Consider the following 18,326-nt stretch of genomic DNA (forward strand, 5'->3'; position numbering starts at 1 on the left):
TGAGAGAAGAGAGTCAAACTTACAGGTAGAGAGTGGGCGAGAGAGTCAAAGTAACAGGAGGAGACAGAGGGTAGGGAGTCAAAGTAAAAGACAAAGAGTGAGGGGAGGGAGTCAATATAACAGGGGGAGGGTGAGGGGAGGGGGTTAATCTTACAGGAAGAGAGTGAGGGGAGGGGGTCAATCTAACAGGACAAGAGTGTGGGGAGGGAGTCAAACTAACGGGTGGGGAATGAGGGGAAGGAGTCAAACTAACAGGAGTGGAGTGAGGGGAGAGGGTCCAACTAAAAGGGGCAGAGTGTGGGGAAGGAGATACACATAACAGGAGGGGAGAGAGGGGAGGTCGTCAAACTAAAAGGAGGAGACTGAGGGGAGGGTGTCAAACTACCAAGAGAAGAGTGAGGGGAGGGAGTCAATCTAACAGGCGGAGATTGAGCGGTGGGAGTCAAAGTAACTGGAGGAGAGTCAGGGCAGGGGGTCAAACTAACAGGAGGAGAATGAGGGGAGTAACTCAAACTAAAAGTGTGAGAGTGAAGGGAGGGAGTCAAAGTAACAGGGGGATTGTGAGGGGAGGGGGTCAAATTAACAGGAGGAAAGTGAGGGGAGGGGGTCAAACTAACAGGGGGAGTGTGAGGGGAGGGAGTCAAACTAACAGGAGGAGAGTGTGGGGAGGGTATAAAACTAACGGGATGCGAGAAAGTGGAGGGACTCAAACTAAAAGCGGGAGAGTGAGGGGAGGGACTCAAAGTAAGAGGCGAAGTGTGAGGTGAGGGAGTCAAACTAACAGGGGGTGAGTGAGACGAGGGTGTCAACAGGAGTGGAGTGAGGGGAGGGAGTCAAACTTATAGGACGAGAGTGAGGAGAGGTTGTGAAACTTGCAGGAAGAGAGTGTGGGGAGGGAGTCAAACTAACGGGAGGCGAGTGAGTGGAGGGTGTCAAACAAACAGGAGGGGAGTGTGGCGAGGGAGTCTAACTAACAGGAGGCGAGCAAGGGGAGAGAGTCAAACTAACAGGAGGAGAGTGTGGCGAGGGAGTCAATCTAACAGGAGGATGGTGAGGGGAGGGATTCAATCTAACAGGAGGGGAGTGAGGGGAGGGTGTCAATCTAACAGGAGGAGAATGAGGGGATGGTGTCAAACGAACAGGAGGAGAATGAGGGGATGGTGTCAAACGAACAGGAGGAGAGTGAGGGGAGGGTGTCAAACTAACAGGAGGAGAGTGAGGGGAGGGTGTCAAACTAACAGGAGAGTGAGGGGAGGGAGTCAAACTTTCAGGAAGAGAGTGTGGGGAGGGAGGCAAACTTACAGGAAGAGAGTGAAGCAAGGGGGTCAAAATAACAAGACGAGTGTGTGGTGAGGGTGTCAAACTAATGGGAGGGGACTGAGGGGAGGGAGTCAAACTACCAGGAGAAGAGTAAGAGGAGGGGATCATACTAAAAGGAATAGAGACTGAGGGGAGGGAGTCAAAATAACAGGAGGAGAGTGAGGGGAGGAGTCAAATAACTGGAGGGGAGTGAGGTGAGGGAGTAAAATTAACAGGAGTAGAGTGAGGGGCGGGGGTAAACCTAACAGGAGTGGAGTGAGAGAAGAGAGTCAAACTCACATGTAGAGAGTGGGGGAGGGAGTCAAAGTAACAAGAGGAGAGTGGGGGGAGGGAGTGAAACTAAAAGGAGGGGAGTGAGGGGAGGGAGTCAAACTAACAGGAGGCAAGTGAGGGCAGGGGGTCAAACTAACAGGAGGAGAGTGAGCTGAGGGAGTCAAACTAACAGGAGTAGACTGAGGGGAGGGAGACAACCTAACAGGAGGCGAGTGAGGGGAGGGAGTCAACCTTGCAGGAAGAGAGTGTGGGGAGGGGGTCAAACTAAAAGGAGGAGAGTGTGGAGAAGGAGACACACATAATGGGAGGGGAGTGAGGAGAGGGATTCAAATGAACAGAAGGAGAGAGAGGGGAGGGTGTCAAACTACCAGGAGGGGAGTGAGGGGAGGGAGTCAAACTTTCAGGAAGAGAGTGAGGGGAGGCGGTCAAACCAACAGGAGGAGAATTAGGGGCGGGGGTAAAACTAACAGGAGTGGAGTGAGAGAAGAGAGTCAAACTTACATGTAGAGAGTGGGCGAGGGAGTCAAAGTAACAGGAGGAGACAGAGGGGAGGGAGTCAAAGTAAAAGGCAAAGAGTGAGGGGAGGGAGTCAATATAACAGGGGGAGGGTGAGGGGAGGGGGTTAATCTTACAGGAAAAGAGTGAGGGGAGGGGGTCAAACTACCAGGACAAGAGTGTGGGGAGGGAGTCAAACTAATGGGTGGGGAATGAGGGGAAGGAGTCAAACTAACAGGAGGGGATTGAGGGGAGAGGGTCCAACTAAAAGGGGCAGAGTGTGGGGAAGGAGACACACATAACGGGAGGGGAGAGAGGGGAGGTCGTCAAACTAAAAGGAGGAGACTGAAGGGAGGGAGTCAAACTACCAAGAGAAGAGTGAGGGGAGGGAGTCAAAGTAACTGGAGGAGAGTGAAGGGAGGGGGTCAAATTAAGAAGATGAGTGTTTGTTGAGGGAGTCAAACTAATGGGAGGGGACTGAGGGGAGGTAGCCAAACTAACAGGAGGGCAGTGAGGGGAGGGGGTCAACCTACCAGGAGAAGAGTAAGGGGAGGGGGGTCATAATAACAGGAATAGAGTGTGGGGAGGGGGTCAACCTACCAGGAGAAGAGTAAGGGGAGGGGGGTCATACTAACAGGAATAGAGTGAGGGGAGGGAGTCAATCTAACAGGAGGGGAGTGAGGGGAGGGAGTCAAACTAATAGGTAGAGAGTGAGGCGAGGTTGTCAAACTAACTGGTGGAGGGTGAGGGGACGGAGTCAAACTTCCAGGTGGGGAGTGAGGGGAGGGATTAAAACTAACAGGAGGAGAAGGGGAGCGAGTCACACTAACAGGATGGGAGTGAGAGGAGGGGGTCAAACTTACAGGACGAGAGTGTGGGGAGGGAGTCGAACGAATGGGATGGGAGTGAGGGGAGGGTGTCCAACAAAAATGAGGGGAGGGAGTCAAACTTACAGGATGAGAGTGTGGGGAGGGAGTCGAACTAATGGGAAGGGAGTGAGGGGAGGGTGTCCAACAAAAATGAGGGGAGTGTGGGGAGGGAGTCAAACTAACAGGAAGAGAGTGAGGTGAGGGAGTCAAAATAACAAGACGAGAGTGTGGTGAGGGAGTCAAACTAACAGGAGGAGAGTGAGGGGAGGGAGTCCAACTAACAGGAGGAGAGTGGGTGGAGGGAGTGAAACTAAAAGGAGGCGAGTGAGGACCGGGGGACAAACTAAGAGGAGGAGAGTGAGCTGAGGGTGTCAAAATAACAAGACGAGAGTGTGGTGAGGGAGTCAAACTAACAGGAGGGGACTGAGGGGAGGGGGTCCAACTAAAAGGAGGAGAGTGTGGGGAGGGGGACACTCATAATGGGAGGGGAGTGAGGAGATGGATTCAAACGAACAGGAGAGAGAGGGGATGGTGTCAAACTACCAGGAGGGGAGTGAGGTGAGGGAGTCAAAGTACCAGGACAAGAGTAAGGGGAGGGGGTCATACTAACAGGACTAGAGTGAGGGGAGGGGGTCAAACTAATATGTAGAGACTGAGGGGAGGGAGTCAAACTAACAGGAGGGGATGAGGGGAGGGAGTCAAATAACTGGAGGGGAGTGAGGTGAGGGAGTAAAATTAACAGGAGTAGAGTGAGGGGCGGGGGTAAACCTAACAGGAGTGGAGTGAGAGAAGAGAGCCAAACTTACATGTAGAGAGTGGGAGAGGGAGTCAAAGTAACAGGAGGAGAGTGGGTGGAGGGAGTGAAACTAAAAGGAGGGGAGTAAGGGGAGGGAGTCAAACTAACAGGAGGTGAGTGAGGACAGGGGGTCAAACTAAGAGGAGGAGAGTGAGCTGAGGGAGTCAAACTAACAGGAGTGGAGTGAGGGGAGGGTGTCAAAGTAACAGAAGTAGACTGATGGGAGGGAGACAACCTAACAGGAGGCGAGTGAGGGGAGGGAGTCCAACTAACAGGAGGAGAGGGAGTCAAACTCAAAGGTGAAGAATGAGGAGAGGGAGTCAATCTAACAGGAGGAGTTTGAGGGGAGGGTGTTAACTAACAGGAGGCGAGTGATGGGAGGCTGTCGAATTAACAGGAGGAGAGTGAGGGGAGGGAGTAAAACTTGCAGGAAGAGAGTTTGGGAAGGGAGTCAAACTAACAGGAAGAGAGTGAGGGGAGGGGGTCAAACTAACGGGAGGAGAGTGAGGGGAGGGAGTCAAAGTAACAGGAGTAGAGTGAGGGGAGGGTGTCAACCTAATGGGAGGGGAGTGAGGGGAGCGAGTCAAACTACGAGGAGGCGAGTGTGGGGAGGGAGTCAATCTAACATGAGGGGAGTAAGGGGAGGGTGTTAAACTAACAGGAGGAGAGTGAGGCGAGGTTGTCAAACTAACTGGAGGAGGGTGAGGGGACGGAGTCAAACTAACAGGAGGAGAGTGTGGGAAGGGAGTCAAACTAACGGGTAGAAAATGGGTGGATGGGGTCGAACTAACAGGAGGAGAGTTAGGGGAGGGGTTCAAACTTACAGGAAGAGGGTGAGGGGAGGGAGTCAAAGTAACAGGAGGAGAGTGAGGGGAAGGAGTCAATGTAACTGGAGGGAAGTGAGGGGAGGGAGCAAAACTAACAGGAGAGGAGTGAGGGGAGGGGGTCAAACTTACAGGACGAGAGTGAGGGGAGGGAGTCGAACTAATGGGAAGGGAGTGAGGGGAGGGAGTCAAACTAAGATGAAGAGAGTTTGGGGAGGGAGTCAGACTAACAGGAGGTGAGTGAGGGGAGGGAGTCAAACGAAAAGCAGGAGAGTGAGGGGAGGGAGTCAAACTAACAGGTAGAGAGTGAGGGGAGGGAGTCAAACTTCCAGGAAGATAGTGAGGGGAGGGCGTCAAGCTAATGGAAGGGGAGTGAGGGGAGGGAGTCAAAGTAACAGGAGGAGCGTGAGGGGAGGGTGTCAAAGTAACAGGAGGAGAGTCAGGGCAAGCTGTCAAACTAACAGGAGGAGAGGGAGTCTAACTAATAGGTAACGAGTGAGGGGAGGGAGTCAATCTAGCAGGGGGAGGTTGAGGAGATGGTGTTAAACTAACAGGAGGAGAGTGAGGGGAGGGGGTCAAACTAACAGCAAGAGGTTGAGTGGAGGGACTCAAAGTAACAGGAGGAAAGTGAGGTGTGGGAGTCAAAGTAACTGGAGGGGAGTGAGGGGAGGGAGTAAACCTAACAGGAGGGGAGTGAGGGGAGGGAGACAAAATAAAAGGTGGAGTGTAAGGTGAGGGGATCAAACTAACAGGAGGAGAGTGAGGCAAGGTTGTCAAACTAACTGGAAGAGGCTTAGGGGACAGGGTCAAACGCACAGGAGGGGAGTGAGGGGAGGGAGTCAAACGCACAGGAGGAGAGTGAGGGCAGGGGGACAAACTAAGAGGAGGACAGTGAGCGGAGGGAGTCAAACTAACAGGAGGAGAATGAGGAGAGGGAGAAAACTAACAGGAGAGTGAGGGTCATGAGTCAAACTAACAGGAGGATAGGGATTCAAACTAATAGGAGGAGAGTGGGTGGAAGTTGTCAAACTAACAAGAGGGGAGTGAGGGGGGAGGGAGTCATACTAACAGGCGGACAGTGAGGGTGCGCAGTGATAGTAACAGGAGGAGAATGAAGGGAAGGAGTGAAGCTAACAGGAGGGGAGGGAGTCAAACTAACAGGAATAGAGTGAGGGGAGGGAGTCAAACTAACAGGAGGAGAGTTAGGGGAGGGGTTCAAACAAACAGGAAGAGAATGAGGGGAGGATGTCAAACTAACGGGAGGGGAGTGAGGGGAGGGAGTCAAACTAACAGGACGAGAGTGAGGGGAGGGAGTCAAAGTAACAGGAGGGGAGTCAGGGGAATGAGTCAAACTAACAGGACGAGAGTGAGGCGAGGGAGTCAAACTAACAGGAAGAAGGTGAGGGGAGGGAGTCAAACTAAAAGGAGGAGAGTGAGGAGAGGAGTTCAAACTAACAGGAAGAGGGTGAGGGGAGGGAGTCAAAGTAACAGGAGGAAAGTAAGGTGAGGGGATCAAACTAACAGGAGGGGAGTGAGGGAAGGGAGTCAAACTAAGGGTAGAGAGTGAGGGGAGGGTGTCAAACTAACGGGAGGGGAGTGAGGGAAGGGAGTCAAACTAACAGGACGAGAGTGTGGGGAGGGAGTCAAAGTAACAGGAGGGGAGTGAGGGGAGTGTGTCAAACTAACAGGAGGAGAGTGAAGGGATGGAGTCAACCTAACAGCAGGGGAGTGAGGCGAGGTTGACAAACTAACTGCAGGAGTGTGAGGGAACGGAGTCAAACTTACAGGAAGGGAGTGATGGGAAGGAATAAAACGACCAGGTGGAGAGGAGGGAAGGAGTCAAACTCACAGCTAGGGAGCAAGGGAAGGGTGTCAAACTAACAGGAGTGGAGTGAGGGTAGGGTGTCAAAGTAACTGGAGGAGAATCAGGGCAGGGGTCAAACTAACAGGAGGAGAGGAAGTCAAACTAATAGGTGAAGGGTGAGGGGAGGGAGTCAATCTAACAGGGGGAGGTTGAAGGGAGGGTGTTAAACTAACAGGAGGAGAATGAGGGGAGGGAGTCAAACCAACAGGACACAAAGGAGGGGAGGGAGTCAAACTGGCAGGAAGAGAGTGTGGGAAGGGAGTCAAACTAACGGGTAGAGAGTGAGGGGAGGGGTTCAAACTAACAGGAGGAGAATGAGGAGAGCGTGTCAAACTACGAGGAGGAGAGTGTGGGGACAGAGTCAAACTTACAGGAGGGGAGTGGGGGGAGGGATTAAAACTAACAGGAGGAGAGGGGGAAGGGAGTCAATCTAACAGGAGGGGAGTGAGGGGAGGGGGTCAGACTAACAGGTAGAGAGTGAGGCGAGGTTGTCAAACTAACTGGAGGAGTTTGTGGGGACAGAGTCAAACTTACAGGAGGGGAGTGGGAGGAGGGATTAAAAGTAACAGGAGGAGAGGGGGGAGTGTGTCAATCTAACAGGAGGGAGTGAGGGGAGGCTGTCCATCTATCAGGAGGAGAGTGTGGGGAGGGAGTCAATCTAACAGGAGGGGAGTGAGGGGAGGCTGTCAATCTATCAGGAGGAGAGTGTGGGGAGGGAGTTAATCTAACAGGAGGGGAGTGAGGGAAGGGTGACAATCTAACAGGAAGAGAGTGAGGCGAGGTTGTCTAACTGGAGGAGCGTGAGGGGACGGAGCCAAACTTACAGGAGGAGAGTGAGGGAAGGGAGTCAAACTAACAGGAGGAGAGTGAGGGGAGGGAGTCAAACTAACAGGAGGAGAGTGAGGGGAGGGAGTCAAACTAACAGGAGGAGAGTGAGGGGAGGGAATCAAAGTAACTGGAGGAGAGTCAGGGCAGAGGGTCAAACTAACAGGAGGAGAGGGAGTCAAACTAATAGGCGAAGGGTGAGGGGAGGGAATCAATCTAACAGGGGAGGGTGAAGGGAGGGACTCAAACTAACAGGAAGAGAGTGACAGGAGGGGGTCAAACTAACAGGACGAGAGTGTGGGGAGGGAGTCGAATTATTGGGAAAGGAGTGAGGGGAGGGTGTCCAACTATAATGAGGAGAGTTTGGGGAGGGAGTCAGACTAATGGGAGGGGAGTGATTCAAACTAACAGGAGGAGAGTGAGGGGCGGGTGTCAAACTTACAGGAAGAGAGTGTGGGGAGGGAGTCAAACTTACATGTAGAGAGTGGGGGGAGGGAGTCAAACTAACAGGAGGGGAGATGGGGGAGGGAGTCAAACGCACAGGAGGGGAGTGAGGGGAGGGAGTCCAGCTAACAGGAGGGGAGTGAGGGGAGGGAGTCAAACTAACAGGAGGTGAGTGAGGGGAGGAAGACAAAATAAAAGGAGGAGAGTGAGGGGAAGGATTCAAACTAACAGGAAGAGGGTGAGGGGAGGGAGTCACAGTAACAGGAGGGGAGTGAGTCAAACTAAAAGGAGGAGAGTGAGGGGAAGGATTCAAACTAACAGGAAGAGAGTTAGGGGCGGGCTTCAAACTAACAGGAAGAGGGTGAGGGGAGGGAGTCACAGTAACAGGAGGGGAGTGAGGGGTGGGAGTCAAACTAACAGGACGAGAGTGAGGGGAGGGAGTCAAACTAAAAGGAGGAGAGTGAGGGGAGGGGTTCAAACTAACAGGAAGAGGGTGAGGGGAGGGAGTCAAAGTAACAGGAGGAGAGTAAGGTGAGGGGATCAAACTAACAGAAGGGGAGTGAGGGAAGGGAGTCAAACTAACGGGTAGAGAGTGAGGGGAGGGTGTCAAACTAACGGGAGGGGAGTGAGGGAAGGGAGTCAAACTAACAGGAGGAGAGCGAGGGGAGGGAGTCAAAGTAACAGGAGGGGACTGAGGGGAGGGTGTCAAACTAACAGGAGGAGAGTGAGGGGAGGGGGTCAACCTAACAGCAGGGGAGTGAGGCGAGCTTTTCAAACTAACTGCAGGAGGGTGAGGGACGGAGTCAAACTCACAGGTAGAGAGTAAGGGGAGGGTGTCAAACTAACAGGAGGAGAGTGAGGGGAGGGTGTCAAAGTAACTGGAGGAGAGTCAGGGCACGGCGTCAAACTAACAGGTGGAATGGGAGTCTAACTAATAGGTGACGAGTGAGGGGAGGGAGTCAATCTAACAGGGGGAGGTTGAGGAGATGGTGTTAAACTAACAAGAGGAGAGTGAAGGGAGGGAGTCAAACATGCAGGAAGAGAGTGTGGGAAGGGAGTCAAACTAACGGGTAGAGAGTGAGGGGATGGGGTCAAACTAACAGGAGGAGAGTTAGTGGAGGGGTTCAAACTAACAGCAAGAGGGTGAGGGGAGGGAGTCAAAGTAACAGGAGGAGAGTGAGGGGAGGGAGTCAAAGTAACTGGAGGGGAGTGAGTGGAGGGAGTCAAACTAACAGGAAGAGAGTGAGGCGAGGTTGTCTAACTGGAGGATCGTGAGGGGACGGAGTCAAACCTACAGGAGGGGAGTGAGGGGAGGGATTAAAACTAACTGGGGAAGAGAGGGAGGGAGTCAAACTAACAGGAGGAGAGTGAGGGGAGGGAGTCAATCTAACAGGAGGGGAGTGAGGGAAGGGTGACAATCTAACAGGAGGAGAGTGAGGGGAGGGAGTCAAATTAACAGGAGGAGAGTGAGGGGTTGGAGTCAAAGTAACTGGAGGAGAGTCAGGGCAGAGGGTCAAACTAACAAGAGGAGAGGGAGTCAAACTAATAGGCGAAGGGTGAGGCGAGGGAATCAATCTAACAGGGGAGGGTGAGGGGAGGGAGTCAAACGAACAGGCAGAGTGTGAGGGGAGGGGGTCAAACTAACAGGAAGAGGGTGACGGGATGGGGTCAAACTTACAGGACGAGAGTGTGGGGAGGGAGTCGCACTATTGGGAATGGAGTGAGGGGAGGGTGTCCAACTATAATGAGGAGAGTTTGGGGAGGGAGTCAGACTAATGGGAGGGGAGTGATTCAAACTAACAGAAGGAGAGCGGGTGGAGGTTGTCAAACTGACAAGAGGGGAGTGAGGGGCGGGAGTCATACTAACAGGCGGACAGTGAGGGTGGGCAGTGATAGTAACAGGAGGAGAATGAAGGGAAGGAGTGAAGCTAACAGGAGGGGAGGGAGTCAAACTAACAGAGCGACAGTGAGGGGAGGGAGTCAAACTAACAGGAGAGTGTGTGAAGGGAGTCAAACTAACGGGTAGAGAGTGAGGGGAGGGGTTTAAACAAACAGGAAGAGAATGAGGGGAGGGTGTCAAACTAACAGGACGAGAGTGAGGGGAGGGAGTCAAACTAAAAGGAGGAGAGGGAAGGGAGGGGTTCAAACTAACAGGAAGAGGGTGAGGGGAGGGAGTCAAAGTAACAGGAGGTGAGTGAGGGGAGGAATACAAAATAAAAGGAGGAGGGTGAGAGGAGGGGTTCAAACTAACAGGAAGAGGGTGAGGGGAGGGAGTCAATCTAACGGGGAGAGGTTGAAGGGAGGGTGTTAAACTAACAGGAGGAGAATGAGGGGAGGGAGTCAAACCAACAGAACAAGAGGGAGGGGAGGGAGTCAAACTGGCAGGAAGAGAGTGTGGGAAGGGAGTCAAACTAACGGGTAGAGAGTGAGGGGAGGGGTTCAAATTAACAGGAGGAGAATGAGGAGAGCGTGTCAAACTACGAGGAGGAGAGTGTGAGGACAGAGTCAAACTTACAGGAGGGGAGTGGGGGAGGGATTAAAACTAACAGGAGGAGAGGGGGGAGTGTGTCAAACTAACAGGAGGGGAGTGAGGGGAGGCTGTCAATCTATCAGGAGGAGAGTGTGGGGAGGGAGTCAATCTAACAGGAGGGGAGTGAGGGAAGGGTGACAATCTAACAGGAGGAGAGTGAGGGGAGGGAGTCAATCTAAAAAGAAGAGAGTGAGGCGAGGTTGTCTAACTGGAGAAGCGTGAGGGGAAGGAGTCAAACTTACAGGAGGGGAGTGAGGGGAGGGAGTCAAACTAACAGGAGGAGAGTGAGGGGAGGTAGTCAAAGTAACAGGAGGAGAGTGAGGTGTTGGAGTCAAAGTAACTGGAGGAGAGTCAGGGCAGAGGGTCAAACTAACAGGCGGAGAGGGAGTCAAACTAATAGGCGAAGGGTGAGGGGAGGGAATCAATCTAACAGGGGAGGGTGAGGGGAGGGTGTTAAACTAACAGGAGGAGAGTGAGGGGAGAGTGTCAAAGTAACAGGAGGGGTGTGAGAGGAGGGAGTAAAACTAACAGGAGGAGATTGAGGGGAGGGAGTCAAACTTGCAGGAATAGAGTGTGGGAAGGGAGTCAAACTATCAGGTAGAGAGTGAGGGGAGGGGGTCAAACCAACAGGAGGAGAGTTAGGGGAGGGGTTCAAACTAACAGGAAGAGAGTGAGGGGAGGAGGTCGAAGTAACAGGAGGAGAGTGAGGGGAGGGAGTCAAAGTAACTAGAGGAGAGTAAGTGGAGGGAGTCAAACTAACAAGAGGGGAGTGAGGGGAGGGAGTCAAACTTGCAGGAAGAGAGTGTGGGAAGGGAGTGAAACTAATGGGTAGAGAGTGAGGGGAGGGCTTCAAACTAACAGGAAGAGATTGAGGGGAGGGTGTCAAGCTACCAGGAGGAGAGTGTGGGCAGGGAGTCAATCTAACAGCAGGGGAGTGAGGGAAAGGTGTCAAACCAATAGGAGGTGAGTGAGGGGAGGGGGTCAAACTAACAGGTAGAGAGTGAGGCGAGGTTGTCAAACTAAATGGAGGAGCATGAGGGGACGGAGTTAAACTTACAGGAGGGGAGTGAGGGGAGGGTGTCAAACTACCAGGAGAAGAGTAAGGGGAGGGGGTCATACTTACAGGCATAGAGTGAGGGGAGGGGTTCAAACTAACATGTAGAGACTGAGGGGAGGGAGTCAAAATAACGGGAGGAGAGTGAGGGGAGGGAGTCAAACTTGCAGGAATAGAGTGTGGGAAGGGAGTCAAACTATCAGGTAGAGAGTGAGGGGAGGGGGTCAAACCAACAGGAGGAGAGTTAGGGGAGGGGTTCAAACTAACAGGAGGTGAGTGAGGGGAGGGGGTCAAACTAACAGGTAGAGAGTGAGGCGAGGTTGTCAAACTAAATGGAGGAGCGTGAGGGGACGGAGTTAAACTTACAGGAGGGGAGTGAGGGGAGGGTGTCAAACTACCAGGAGAAGAGTAAGGGGAGGGGGTCATACTTACAGGCATAGAGTGAGGGGAGGGGTTCAAACTAACATGTAGAGACTGAGGGGAGGGAGTCAAAATAACGGGAGGAGAGTGAGGGGAGGGAGTCAAACTAACAGGAGGGGAGTGAGGGGAGGGAGTCAAACTAACTGGAGGAGAGTGAGGTGAGGGAGTAAAATTAACAGGAGGGGAGTGAGGGGAGGGAGTCAAAATAATAGGAAGAGAGTGAGGGGAGTGAGACAAACTAACAGGAGTAGTTTGAGGGGAGGGAGTCAAACTTAGAGTAGGAGAGTTAGGGGCGGGTGTAAAACTAACAGGAGTGGAGTGAGAGAAGAGAGTCAAACTTACAGGTAGAGTGTGGGTGAGGGAGTCAAAGTAACAGGACGAGAGTGGGGGGAGGGAGTGAAACTAAAAGGAGGGGAGTGAGGGGAGGGAGTCAAACTAACAGGAGGCAAGTGAGGGCAGGGGGTCACACTAAGAGGAGGAGAGTGACCGGAGGGAGTCAAAGTAACAGGAAGAGAGTGAGGGGAGGGAGTCAAACTAACAGGAGGAGAGTGAGGGGAGGGAGTCAAACTAACAGAGCGAGAGTGAGGGGAGGGAGTCAAACTAACAGGAGGAGAGTGAGGGGAGGGAGTCAAACTAACAGAACGAGAGTGAGGGGAGGGAGTCAAACTAACAGGAGGAGAGTGAGGGGAGGGAGTCAAACTAACAGGAGGAGAGTGAGGGAATGGAGTCAAACTAACAGGAGGAGAGTGAGGGCAGGGGGTCAAACTAACAGGAGGAGAGTGAAGGCAGGGGGTCAAACTAACAGGAGGAGAGTGAGGGCAGGGGGTCAAACTAACAGGAGAGTGAAGGCAGGGGGTCAAACTAACAGGAGGAGAGTGCATGAACAGGCTGAATCCCCCACTCTGGTCTCTCTCTACAGGACTTACTCCATGAATCCCCCACACTGGCCTCTCTGCACATGACCCAAGACCTGTTCCTCAATTACCTCTGTGCTCTTTGACCTTCATTGGTTCCCAGTCAAGCAACACCTCAATTTTAAAATTCCAATATGTCCACAGCCTTGTCCCTCCCTATTTCTGTAATCTCCTCCAACCCCACATCCCTGTGAGATATCTGTTCTCCTCTAATGCTGACCCTGTGAGCATCAGGAATTATAATCACCCACAATGGGGGCTGTGCCTTCAGCAGCCTCGGCCCTTAGATCTGAAATTCCCTCGCTACACCTCTCAGCCTCTCTGTAAAACATTCTTAAAAACTGCCTCCCTGAGAAAGCTTGTGGGCATTGACCTGTGTGACTCAGGGTCATCCTTTGTTTTATAATGTTCCCCTGAAGCATCTTGGGGATGGTTCATGAGATGAAAGGTGCTATATAAATATAAGTTGTTGTTGCTTATGTTTTCATACAAAAACAAAAACTCTTAACCTGTCTCAGTTTGACCTTCATGGTAACTGGTGACAAAAGACTCTTTATCCATTTAATTGGGTATTTTTCTGAAACTAACCAATCATTCACCGTCTGGTTCTGTAATCAGGAAATGATCAAAGTGCAACTTAAACAGCAAAATTGAGTCTCAATAAACTTGTTATTTTTGTTGTTTTTCCCAGTCTATAAACAGGATTAATTTCCCCCCTCAGAGTGTTTCATTCCCAGTCCCTGATTGGAACAGGGAGAGTGCTGATCCTTTTCTCCATCTCCCTGTGTTTTTCCTGGGTCTCTCCCGATAAGTGCAGAATTCAGCCCTCCATTCTCAATCTCACTCTCTCTCTCTCTCTGGGGTTAATTGGAATCTTTTGGTGAGAGTTTGAAATGGGTGATGTTTGATCAGCCGCCTGTTATACAGGCAGCCTGATATTTTACACCATTGAAATCAGCACAGTCTGTAAGACTCTGATGGGATTTGTGTCCAGCTCTCCTGACAGCAGGATGTAGAAACACCGAGAGCAGAGAAGCTTGGAGCAAATGGAAAATGCTTCAAATAGACATTTTTAATTTTCATGTCGGCTGGGAGAAGCGAAAAAATTTCATCACTCCTGGTCTAAAGTCTTCAAAACACTACGTGGAGGAGAAGGATAATCCAGGATCAGCTGTGATGCCCTCCTGGTTATATAGCCCAGGTTATCTCAGACTGCCAACATTCTCCTGACCCTGTATAAAGGGGTGATTATAAAGCTCTGTGAGGGACAGTGGAGATCCTGCTCTGGATTGTCCATCACCCTGTTTGACAGTCAGACTGTTCATACAGTGACTGTTCCTCCACTATGGTATCAGACTTCATCCTCCCAAATATTCTTCTTTCTCTTCATTTCAATCTGGAATTCACTCACACCACATGTTCCCTGGTTATGACGATAAACAATAGACTTGCCCTCCGGTTATCCTGAATTCCTCACTCCAGATGTTCCCTGGTCAGGAGGGTCTCCTCAATATCTCTCTCCAGATGTTCCCTGGTCAGGAGAATCTCATCAATATCTCACTCCACATGTTCCCTGGTCAGCTGTGCCAAGTTAGTGATAAACCAGGTGTGCCCCAGGTTACTGTTCCAGGTTAGTGATAGACCGGGTGTGTCCCAGGTTACTGTTCCAGGTTAGTGATAGACTGAGTGTGCCCCAGGTTACTGTTCCAGGTTAGTGATAGACTGAGTGTGTGACAGGTTACTGTTCCGGGTTAGTGACAGACCGGGTTTGTCCCAGTTACTGTTCCAGGTTAGAGATAGACCGGGTGTGTCCCAGGTTACTGTTCCAGGTTAGTGATCTTCTGTTTAACACTCTAATCCCTAGATTGTGTCCCAGACTCTCCCACGTATCCACACTGACTCCATCGGGTGTCTGAGTGACTCTGATTCTGGGTTTGCTCCCTGTTCTGAGAGGCTGCAGCATCTAATTCTGACCCAGTTTAATCAGATTCTGTTTATAATATCAGACAGGATTCTGACATTGTGATAAAGTGGTGGATTATTGGAGATTGTCAGTATGGATGGGCCACACTTTGATCAGGTGTTTGTGTGTGGAAATGTTTATTAACCCATCCCTTTAATTGTTCGCTTCACAGACACTATATCACTCACCGTGCTGTGCACTGTCACTTGCAGCATTGAAGATCTTCCTGAGGTCACTGGTGCTGCGATAGTCAATGGAGTCCAAATCGTTTATTTTGACAGTGATATCTGGTGGTGCGTCCCCAGGCAGCAGTTCATGGCCAAATATTTGGACAAGAAATTCTGGGACTGTGTCACAGATCTGGCACTGTCACATTTAGACCGGGCAAAGGAGTATCTGAATAACATAAAGAAGATGTCAAACCAGACATCCGGTGAGATCCGACAGATAGACACTCAGCGTTGATTGTCCTCATTATACCCATGGTCACTCCACTCAGTCCATCTCCCAGCACTGAACCCCGGGTCACTCCACTCAGTCCATCTCCCAGCACTGACCCCTGGGTCACTCCACTCAGTCCATCCACCAGCACTGACCCCTGGGTCACTCCAGTCAGTCCATCTCCCAGCACTGACCCCTGGGTCACTCCACTCAGTCCATCTCCCAGCACTGACCCCTGGGTCACTTCACTCAGTCCATTCACCAGCACTGACCCCTGGGTCACTCCAGTCAGTCCATCCACCAGCACTGACCCCTGGGTCACTCCACTCAGTCCATCTCCCAGTGCTGACCCCTGGGTCACTCCACTCAGTCCATCCACCAGCACTGACCCCTGGGTCACTCCAGTCAGTCCATCCCCCAGCACTCACCCCTGGGGCATAAGGTCCAATAATCATTGAAAATTCCTCTCATATTTCAACTTAATACGAGACCCCCTTTCCCCTCTGATCCAACTGTGACTCTTATCCCCAATTTCTATCTGGTTCTTTTTCTCCTTTCCCCACTGATCAGACTGTGACCCTAATCCTCCATTTCTATCTGACACTAGATCCCCTTTCCCCTCTGATCAAACTGTGACTCTAATCCTACATTCCTATCTGACACGAGATCCCCTTTCCCCTCTGATCAAACTGTGACTCTAATCCTACATTCCTATCTGACACGAGATCCCCTTTCCCCTCTGATCAGACTGTGACTCTAATCCCCTATTTCTATGTGATACTAGATCCCCTTTCCCCTCTGATCAGACTGTGACTCTAATCCCTCATCTCTTTCTGATACTAGATCCCCTTTCTCCTCTGATCAGACTGTAATTCTAACCCTCCATAGAACCATAGAAATGTTACAGCACAGAAGGAGGCCATTCGGCTCATCTTCTCCATGCCAGCCCAAGGACACCCAGGTGCCCTTTCTAATCCCACCTTCCTGCACCCGGCCCATAGCCCTGCAGCTTACAGCACTTTAGGTGCAGATCCAGTTAGTTTTTAAAAGAGTTTAAAGTTTCTGCCTCTACCGCCAACTTGGGCAGTGAATTCCAGACACCTACTATCCTCTGCGTAAAAAAGTTCTTCCTCATGTCCCCCCCTACACCTTCTGCCACTTATCTTGAATCTATGTCCCCTGGTTCTAGAATTCTCCACCAAGGGAAACAATTTTATCCTGCCCAATCTATCTATTCCCTTCATAGTTTTGTACACATCAATCAAGTCACCTCTCAGCCCTCTTTGTTTTAAGGAAAATAACCCCAACCTATCCAATCTCTCCTCGTAGCTACACTTTTCTAACCCTGGCAACATTCTTTTAAACCTTCTCTGCACTCTCTCCACAGCCAATATGTCCTCCCTGTAATGTAGTGACCAGAACGGCACTCAATACTCCAGTTGTGGCCTCAGCAGTGGTTTATACAATTCCAAAATTATATCCTTACTCTTATATTCTATACCTCTGCCAGTGAAGGAGAGCATTCCATATGCCTTCTTTACAACCTTGTCTATTTGAACTGCTGCCTTCAGGGACCTGTGCACTTGTACGCCAAGATCTCTCACTTCACCTCTTCACCCCTGGAAGTATATTCCCATTTATTATGTAATCCCTGTAACTGTTTGACCTCCCTAAATGTATGACCTCACACTCCTCTATATTAAAATCCACCTGCCACTTTACCGCCCACTCCACCAACACATCTATATCGTTTGGGAGATTATGGCTCTCCTCTACACTATCCACTACTTGGCCAATCTTTGTGTCATCTTCAAATTTCCCAATCGTGCCCCCCACGTTCACGTCCAAATTGTTAATATATAACACAACAGCAAGGGTCCTAACACCAAGCCCTGTGGAACACCACTTGAGACAACTTTCCATTGGCAAGGTCATCCATCGACCATTACCCTTTGTTTCCTGTTACAAAGCCAACCTTTTATCCAGTTTGCCACATTACCCTGAATCCCATGGGCTTTTACTTTCCTGATCAATCTGCCATGAGGGACCTTGTCAAACGCATTTCTAAAATCCATGTACACAACATCCACTGCACTAACTTCATCAACCCTTCTTGTCACTTCCTCAAAGAATTCAATCAAATTTGTGAGGCAAGACCTTCCTTTAACAAATCCATGCTGACCATCCCTGACTAGTCCATGCCTTTCCACATGACAGTTAATCCTATCTCTCAGGAATGATTCTAGTAATTTGCTCACCACCGATGTAAGACTAACTGGCCTATAACTGTTGGGCATTTCCTTTGATCCCTTTTTAAACAATGGCACTATGCATTTCTCCAGTCCTCCGATAATTCCCCTGTATCTAGTGAGGATTGGAAAATCATCCTAAGAGCATCTGCTATCTCCTCCCTGACTTCCTTCAGCAGCCTTAGAAACAATCCATCTGGTTCTGGTGACTTATCCACTTTCAAGGATTTCAACCCTTCGAGTACTTCCTCTCTCTTTATGACTATCCCGTCCAATATCTCGCAGTGTTCCTCCTGGACTACCAGATCTACATCCTCCCTTTCCTTTGTAAACACAGAGACAAAATATTAATTCAAAATCCTTCCCACAGCCTCTGCATCTACACAGAAGTTTCCATCTTCATCTCTGATAGGTCCCACTTTTTCTTTTACTAACCTTTTAGCATTAATGTATTGGTAAAACATCTTCGGGTTATCTTTAACTTTACTTGCTAATTTTTTTCATACCCTCGCTTTGATTTCCTTATTTCCTTTTTTACTTCGTCCCTGCACTACCTATGTTCACCTAGGCTATCTGCAGTGCTTAGTTTTTTGTGCCTATCGTACGCTTTATTTTTCTGTTTGATCATCCCCTGTATTCCTCTAGACAACCAGGGGGTCTAGATTTGGCAGTACCACTCTTATTTTTGTAGGGGACATGTCTTCTTTGTACAATTAGGATCGCACTTTTTAGTGCTTCCCACTGGTTTCCCACTGTTTTATCTTCCAGCAGTGCTGTCCAGTCCACCTCAGCCAAGTCCCTTCTCATTTCTGCAAAATTTGCCTTCCCATATTTCAAGACATTTACTCCTGCCTTATCTCTGTCCTTTTCCATGGTAATACTAAATCTAACTGAATTGTGATCACTGTTCCCGATATGGTCGCCAATTGTCATTTCACCCACTTGCCCTTCTTCATTCCCCAAGACTAGGTCTAGAATCGCATCTCCTCTCATTGGGTTTGTCTCTAATTGGTTGAAAAAATTTTCCTGGACACATGTCATGAAT

At 50.5% G+C, this 18,326-nt stretch overlaps 1 protein-coding gene across 1 annotated transcript in view; it reads left to right on the top strand.

Annotated features, from left to right (window-relative positions):
* LOC121291119 (class I histocompatibility antigen, F10 alpha chain-like) overlaps window positions 1-18,326 on the top strand; it is a gene marked incomplete at its 5' end in the record, with an annotated part of 58,425 nt that overhangs the window by 7,407 nt on the left and 32,692 nt on the right. Inside the window, one exon of the mRNA XM_041212186.1 lies at window positions 14,764-15,024. Coding sequence (XP_041068120.1) covers window positions 14,764-15,024 — 261 coding nt within the window. The remainder of the gene's footprint in view (window positions 1-14,763; window positions 15,025-18,326) is intronic.

Source organism: Carcharodon carcharias, chromosome 19, assembly GCF_017639515.1.
Source record: "Carcharodon carcharias isolate sCarCar2 chromosome 19, sCarCar2.pri, whole genome shotgun sequence".
Taxonomy (NCBI): Eukaryota; Metazoa; Chordata; class Chondrichthyes; order Lamniformes; family Lamnidae; genus Carcharodon; species Carcharodon carcharias.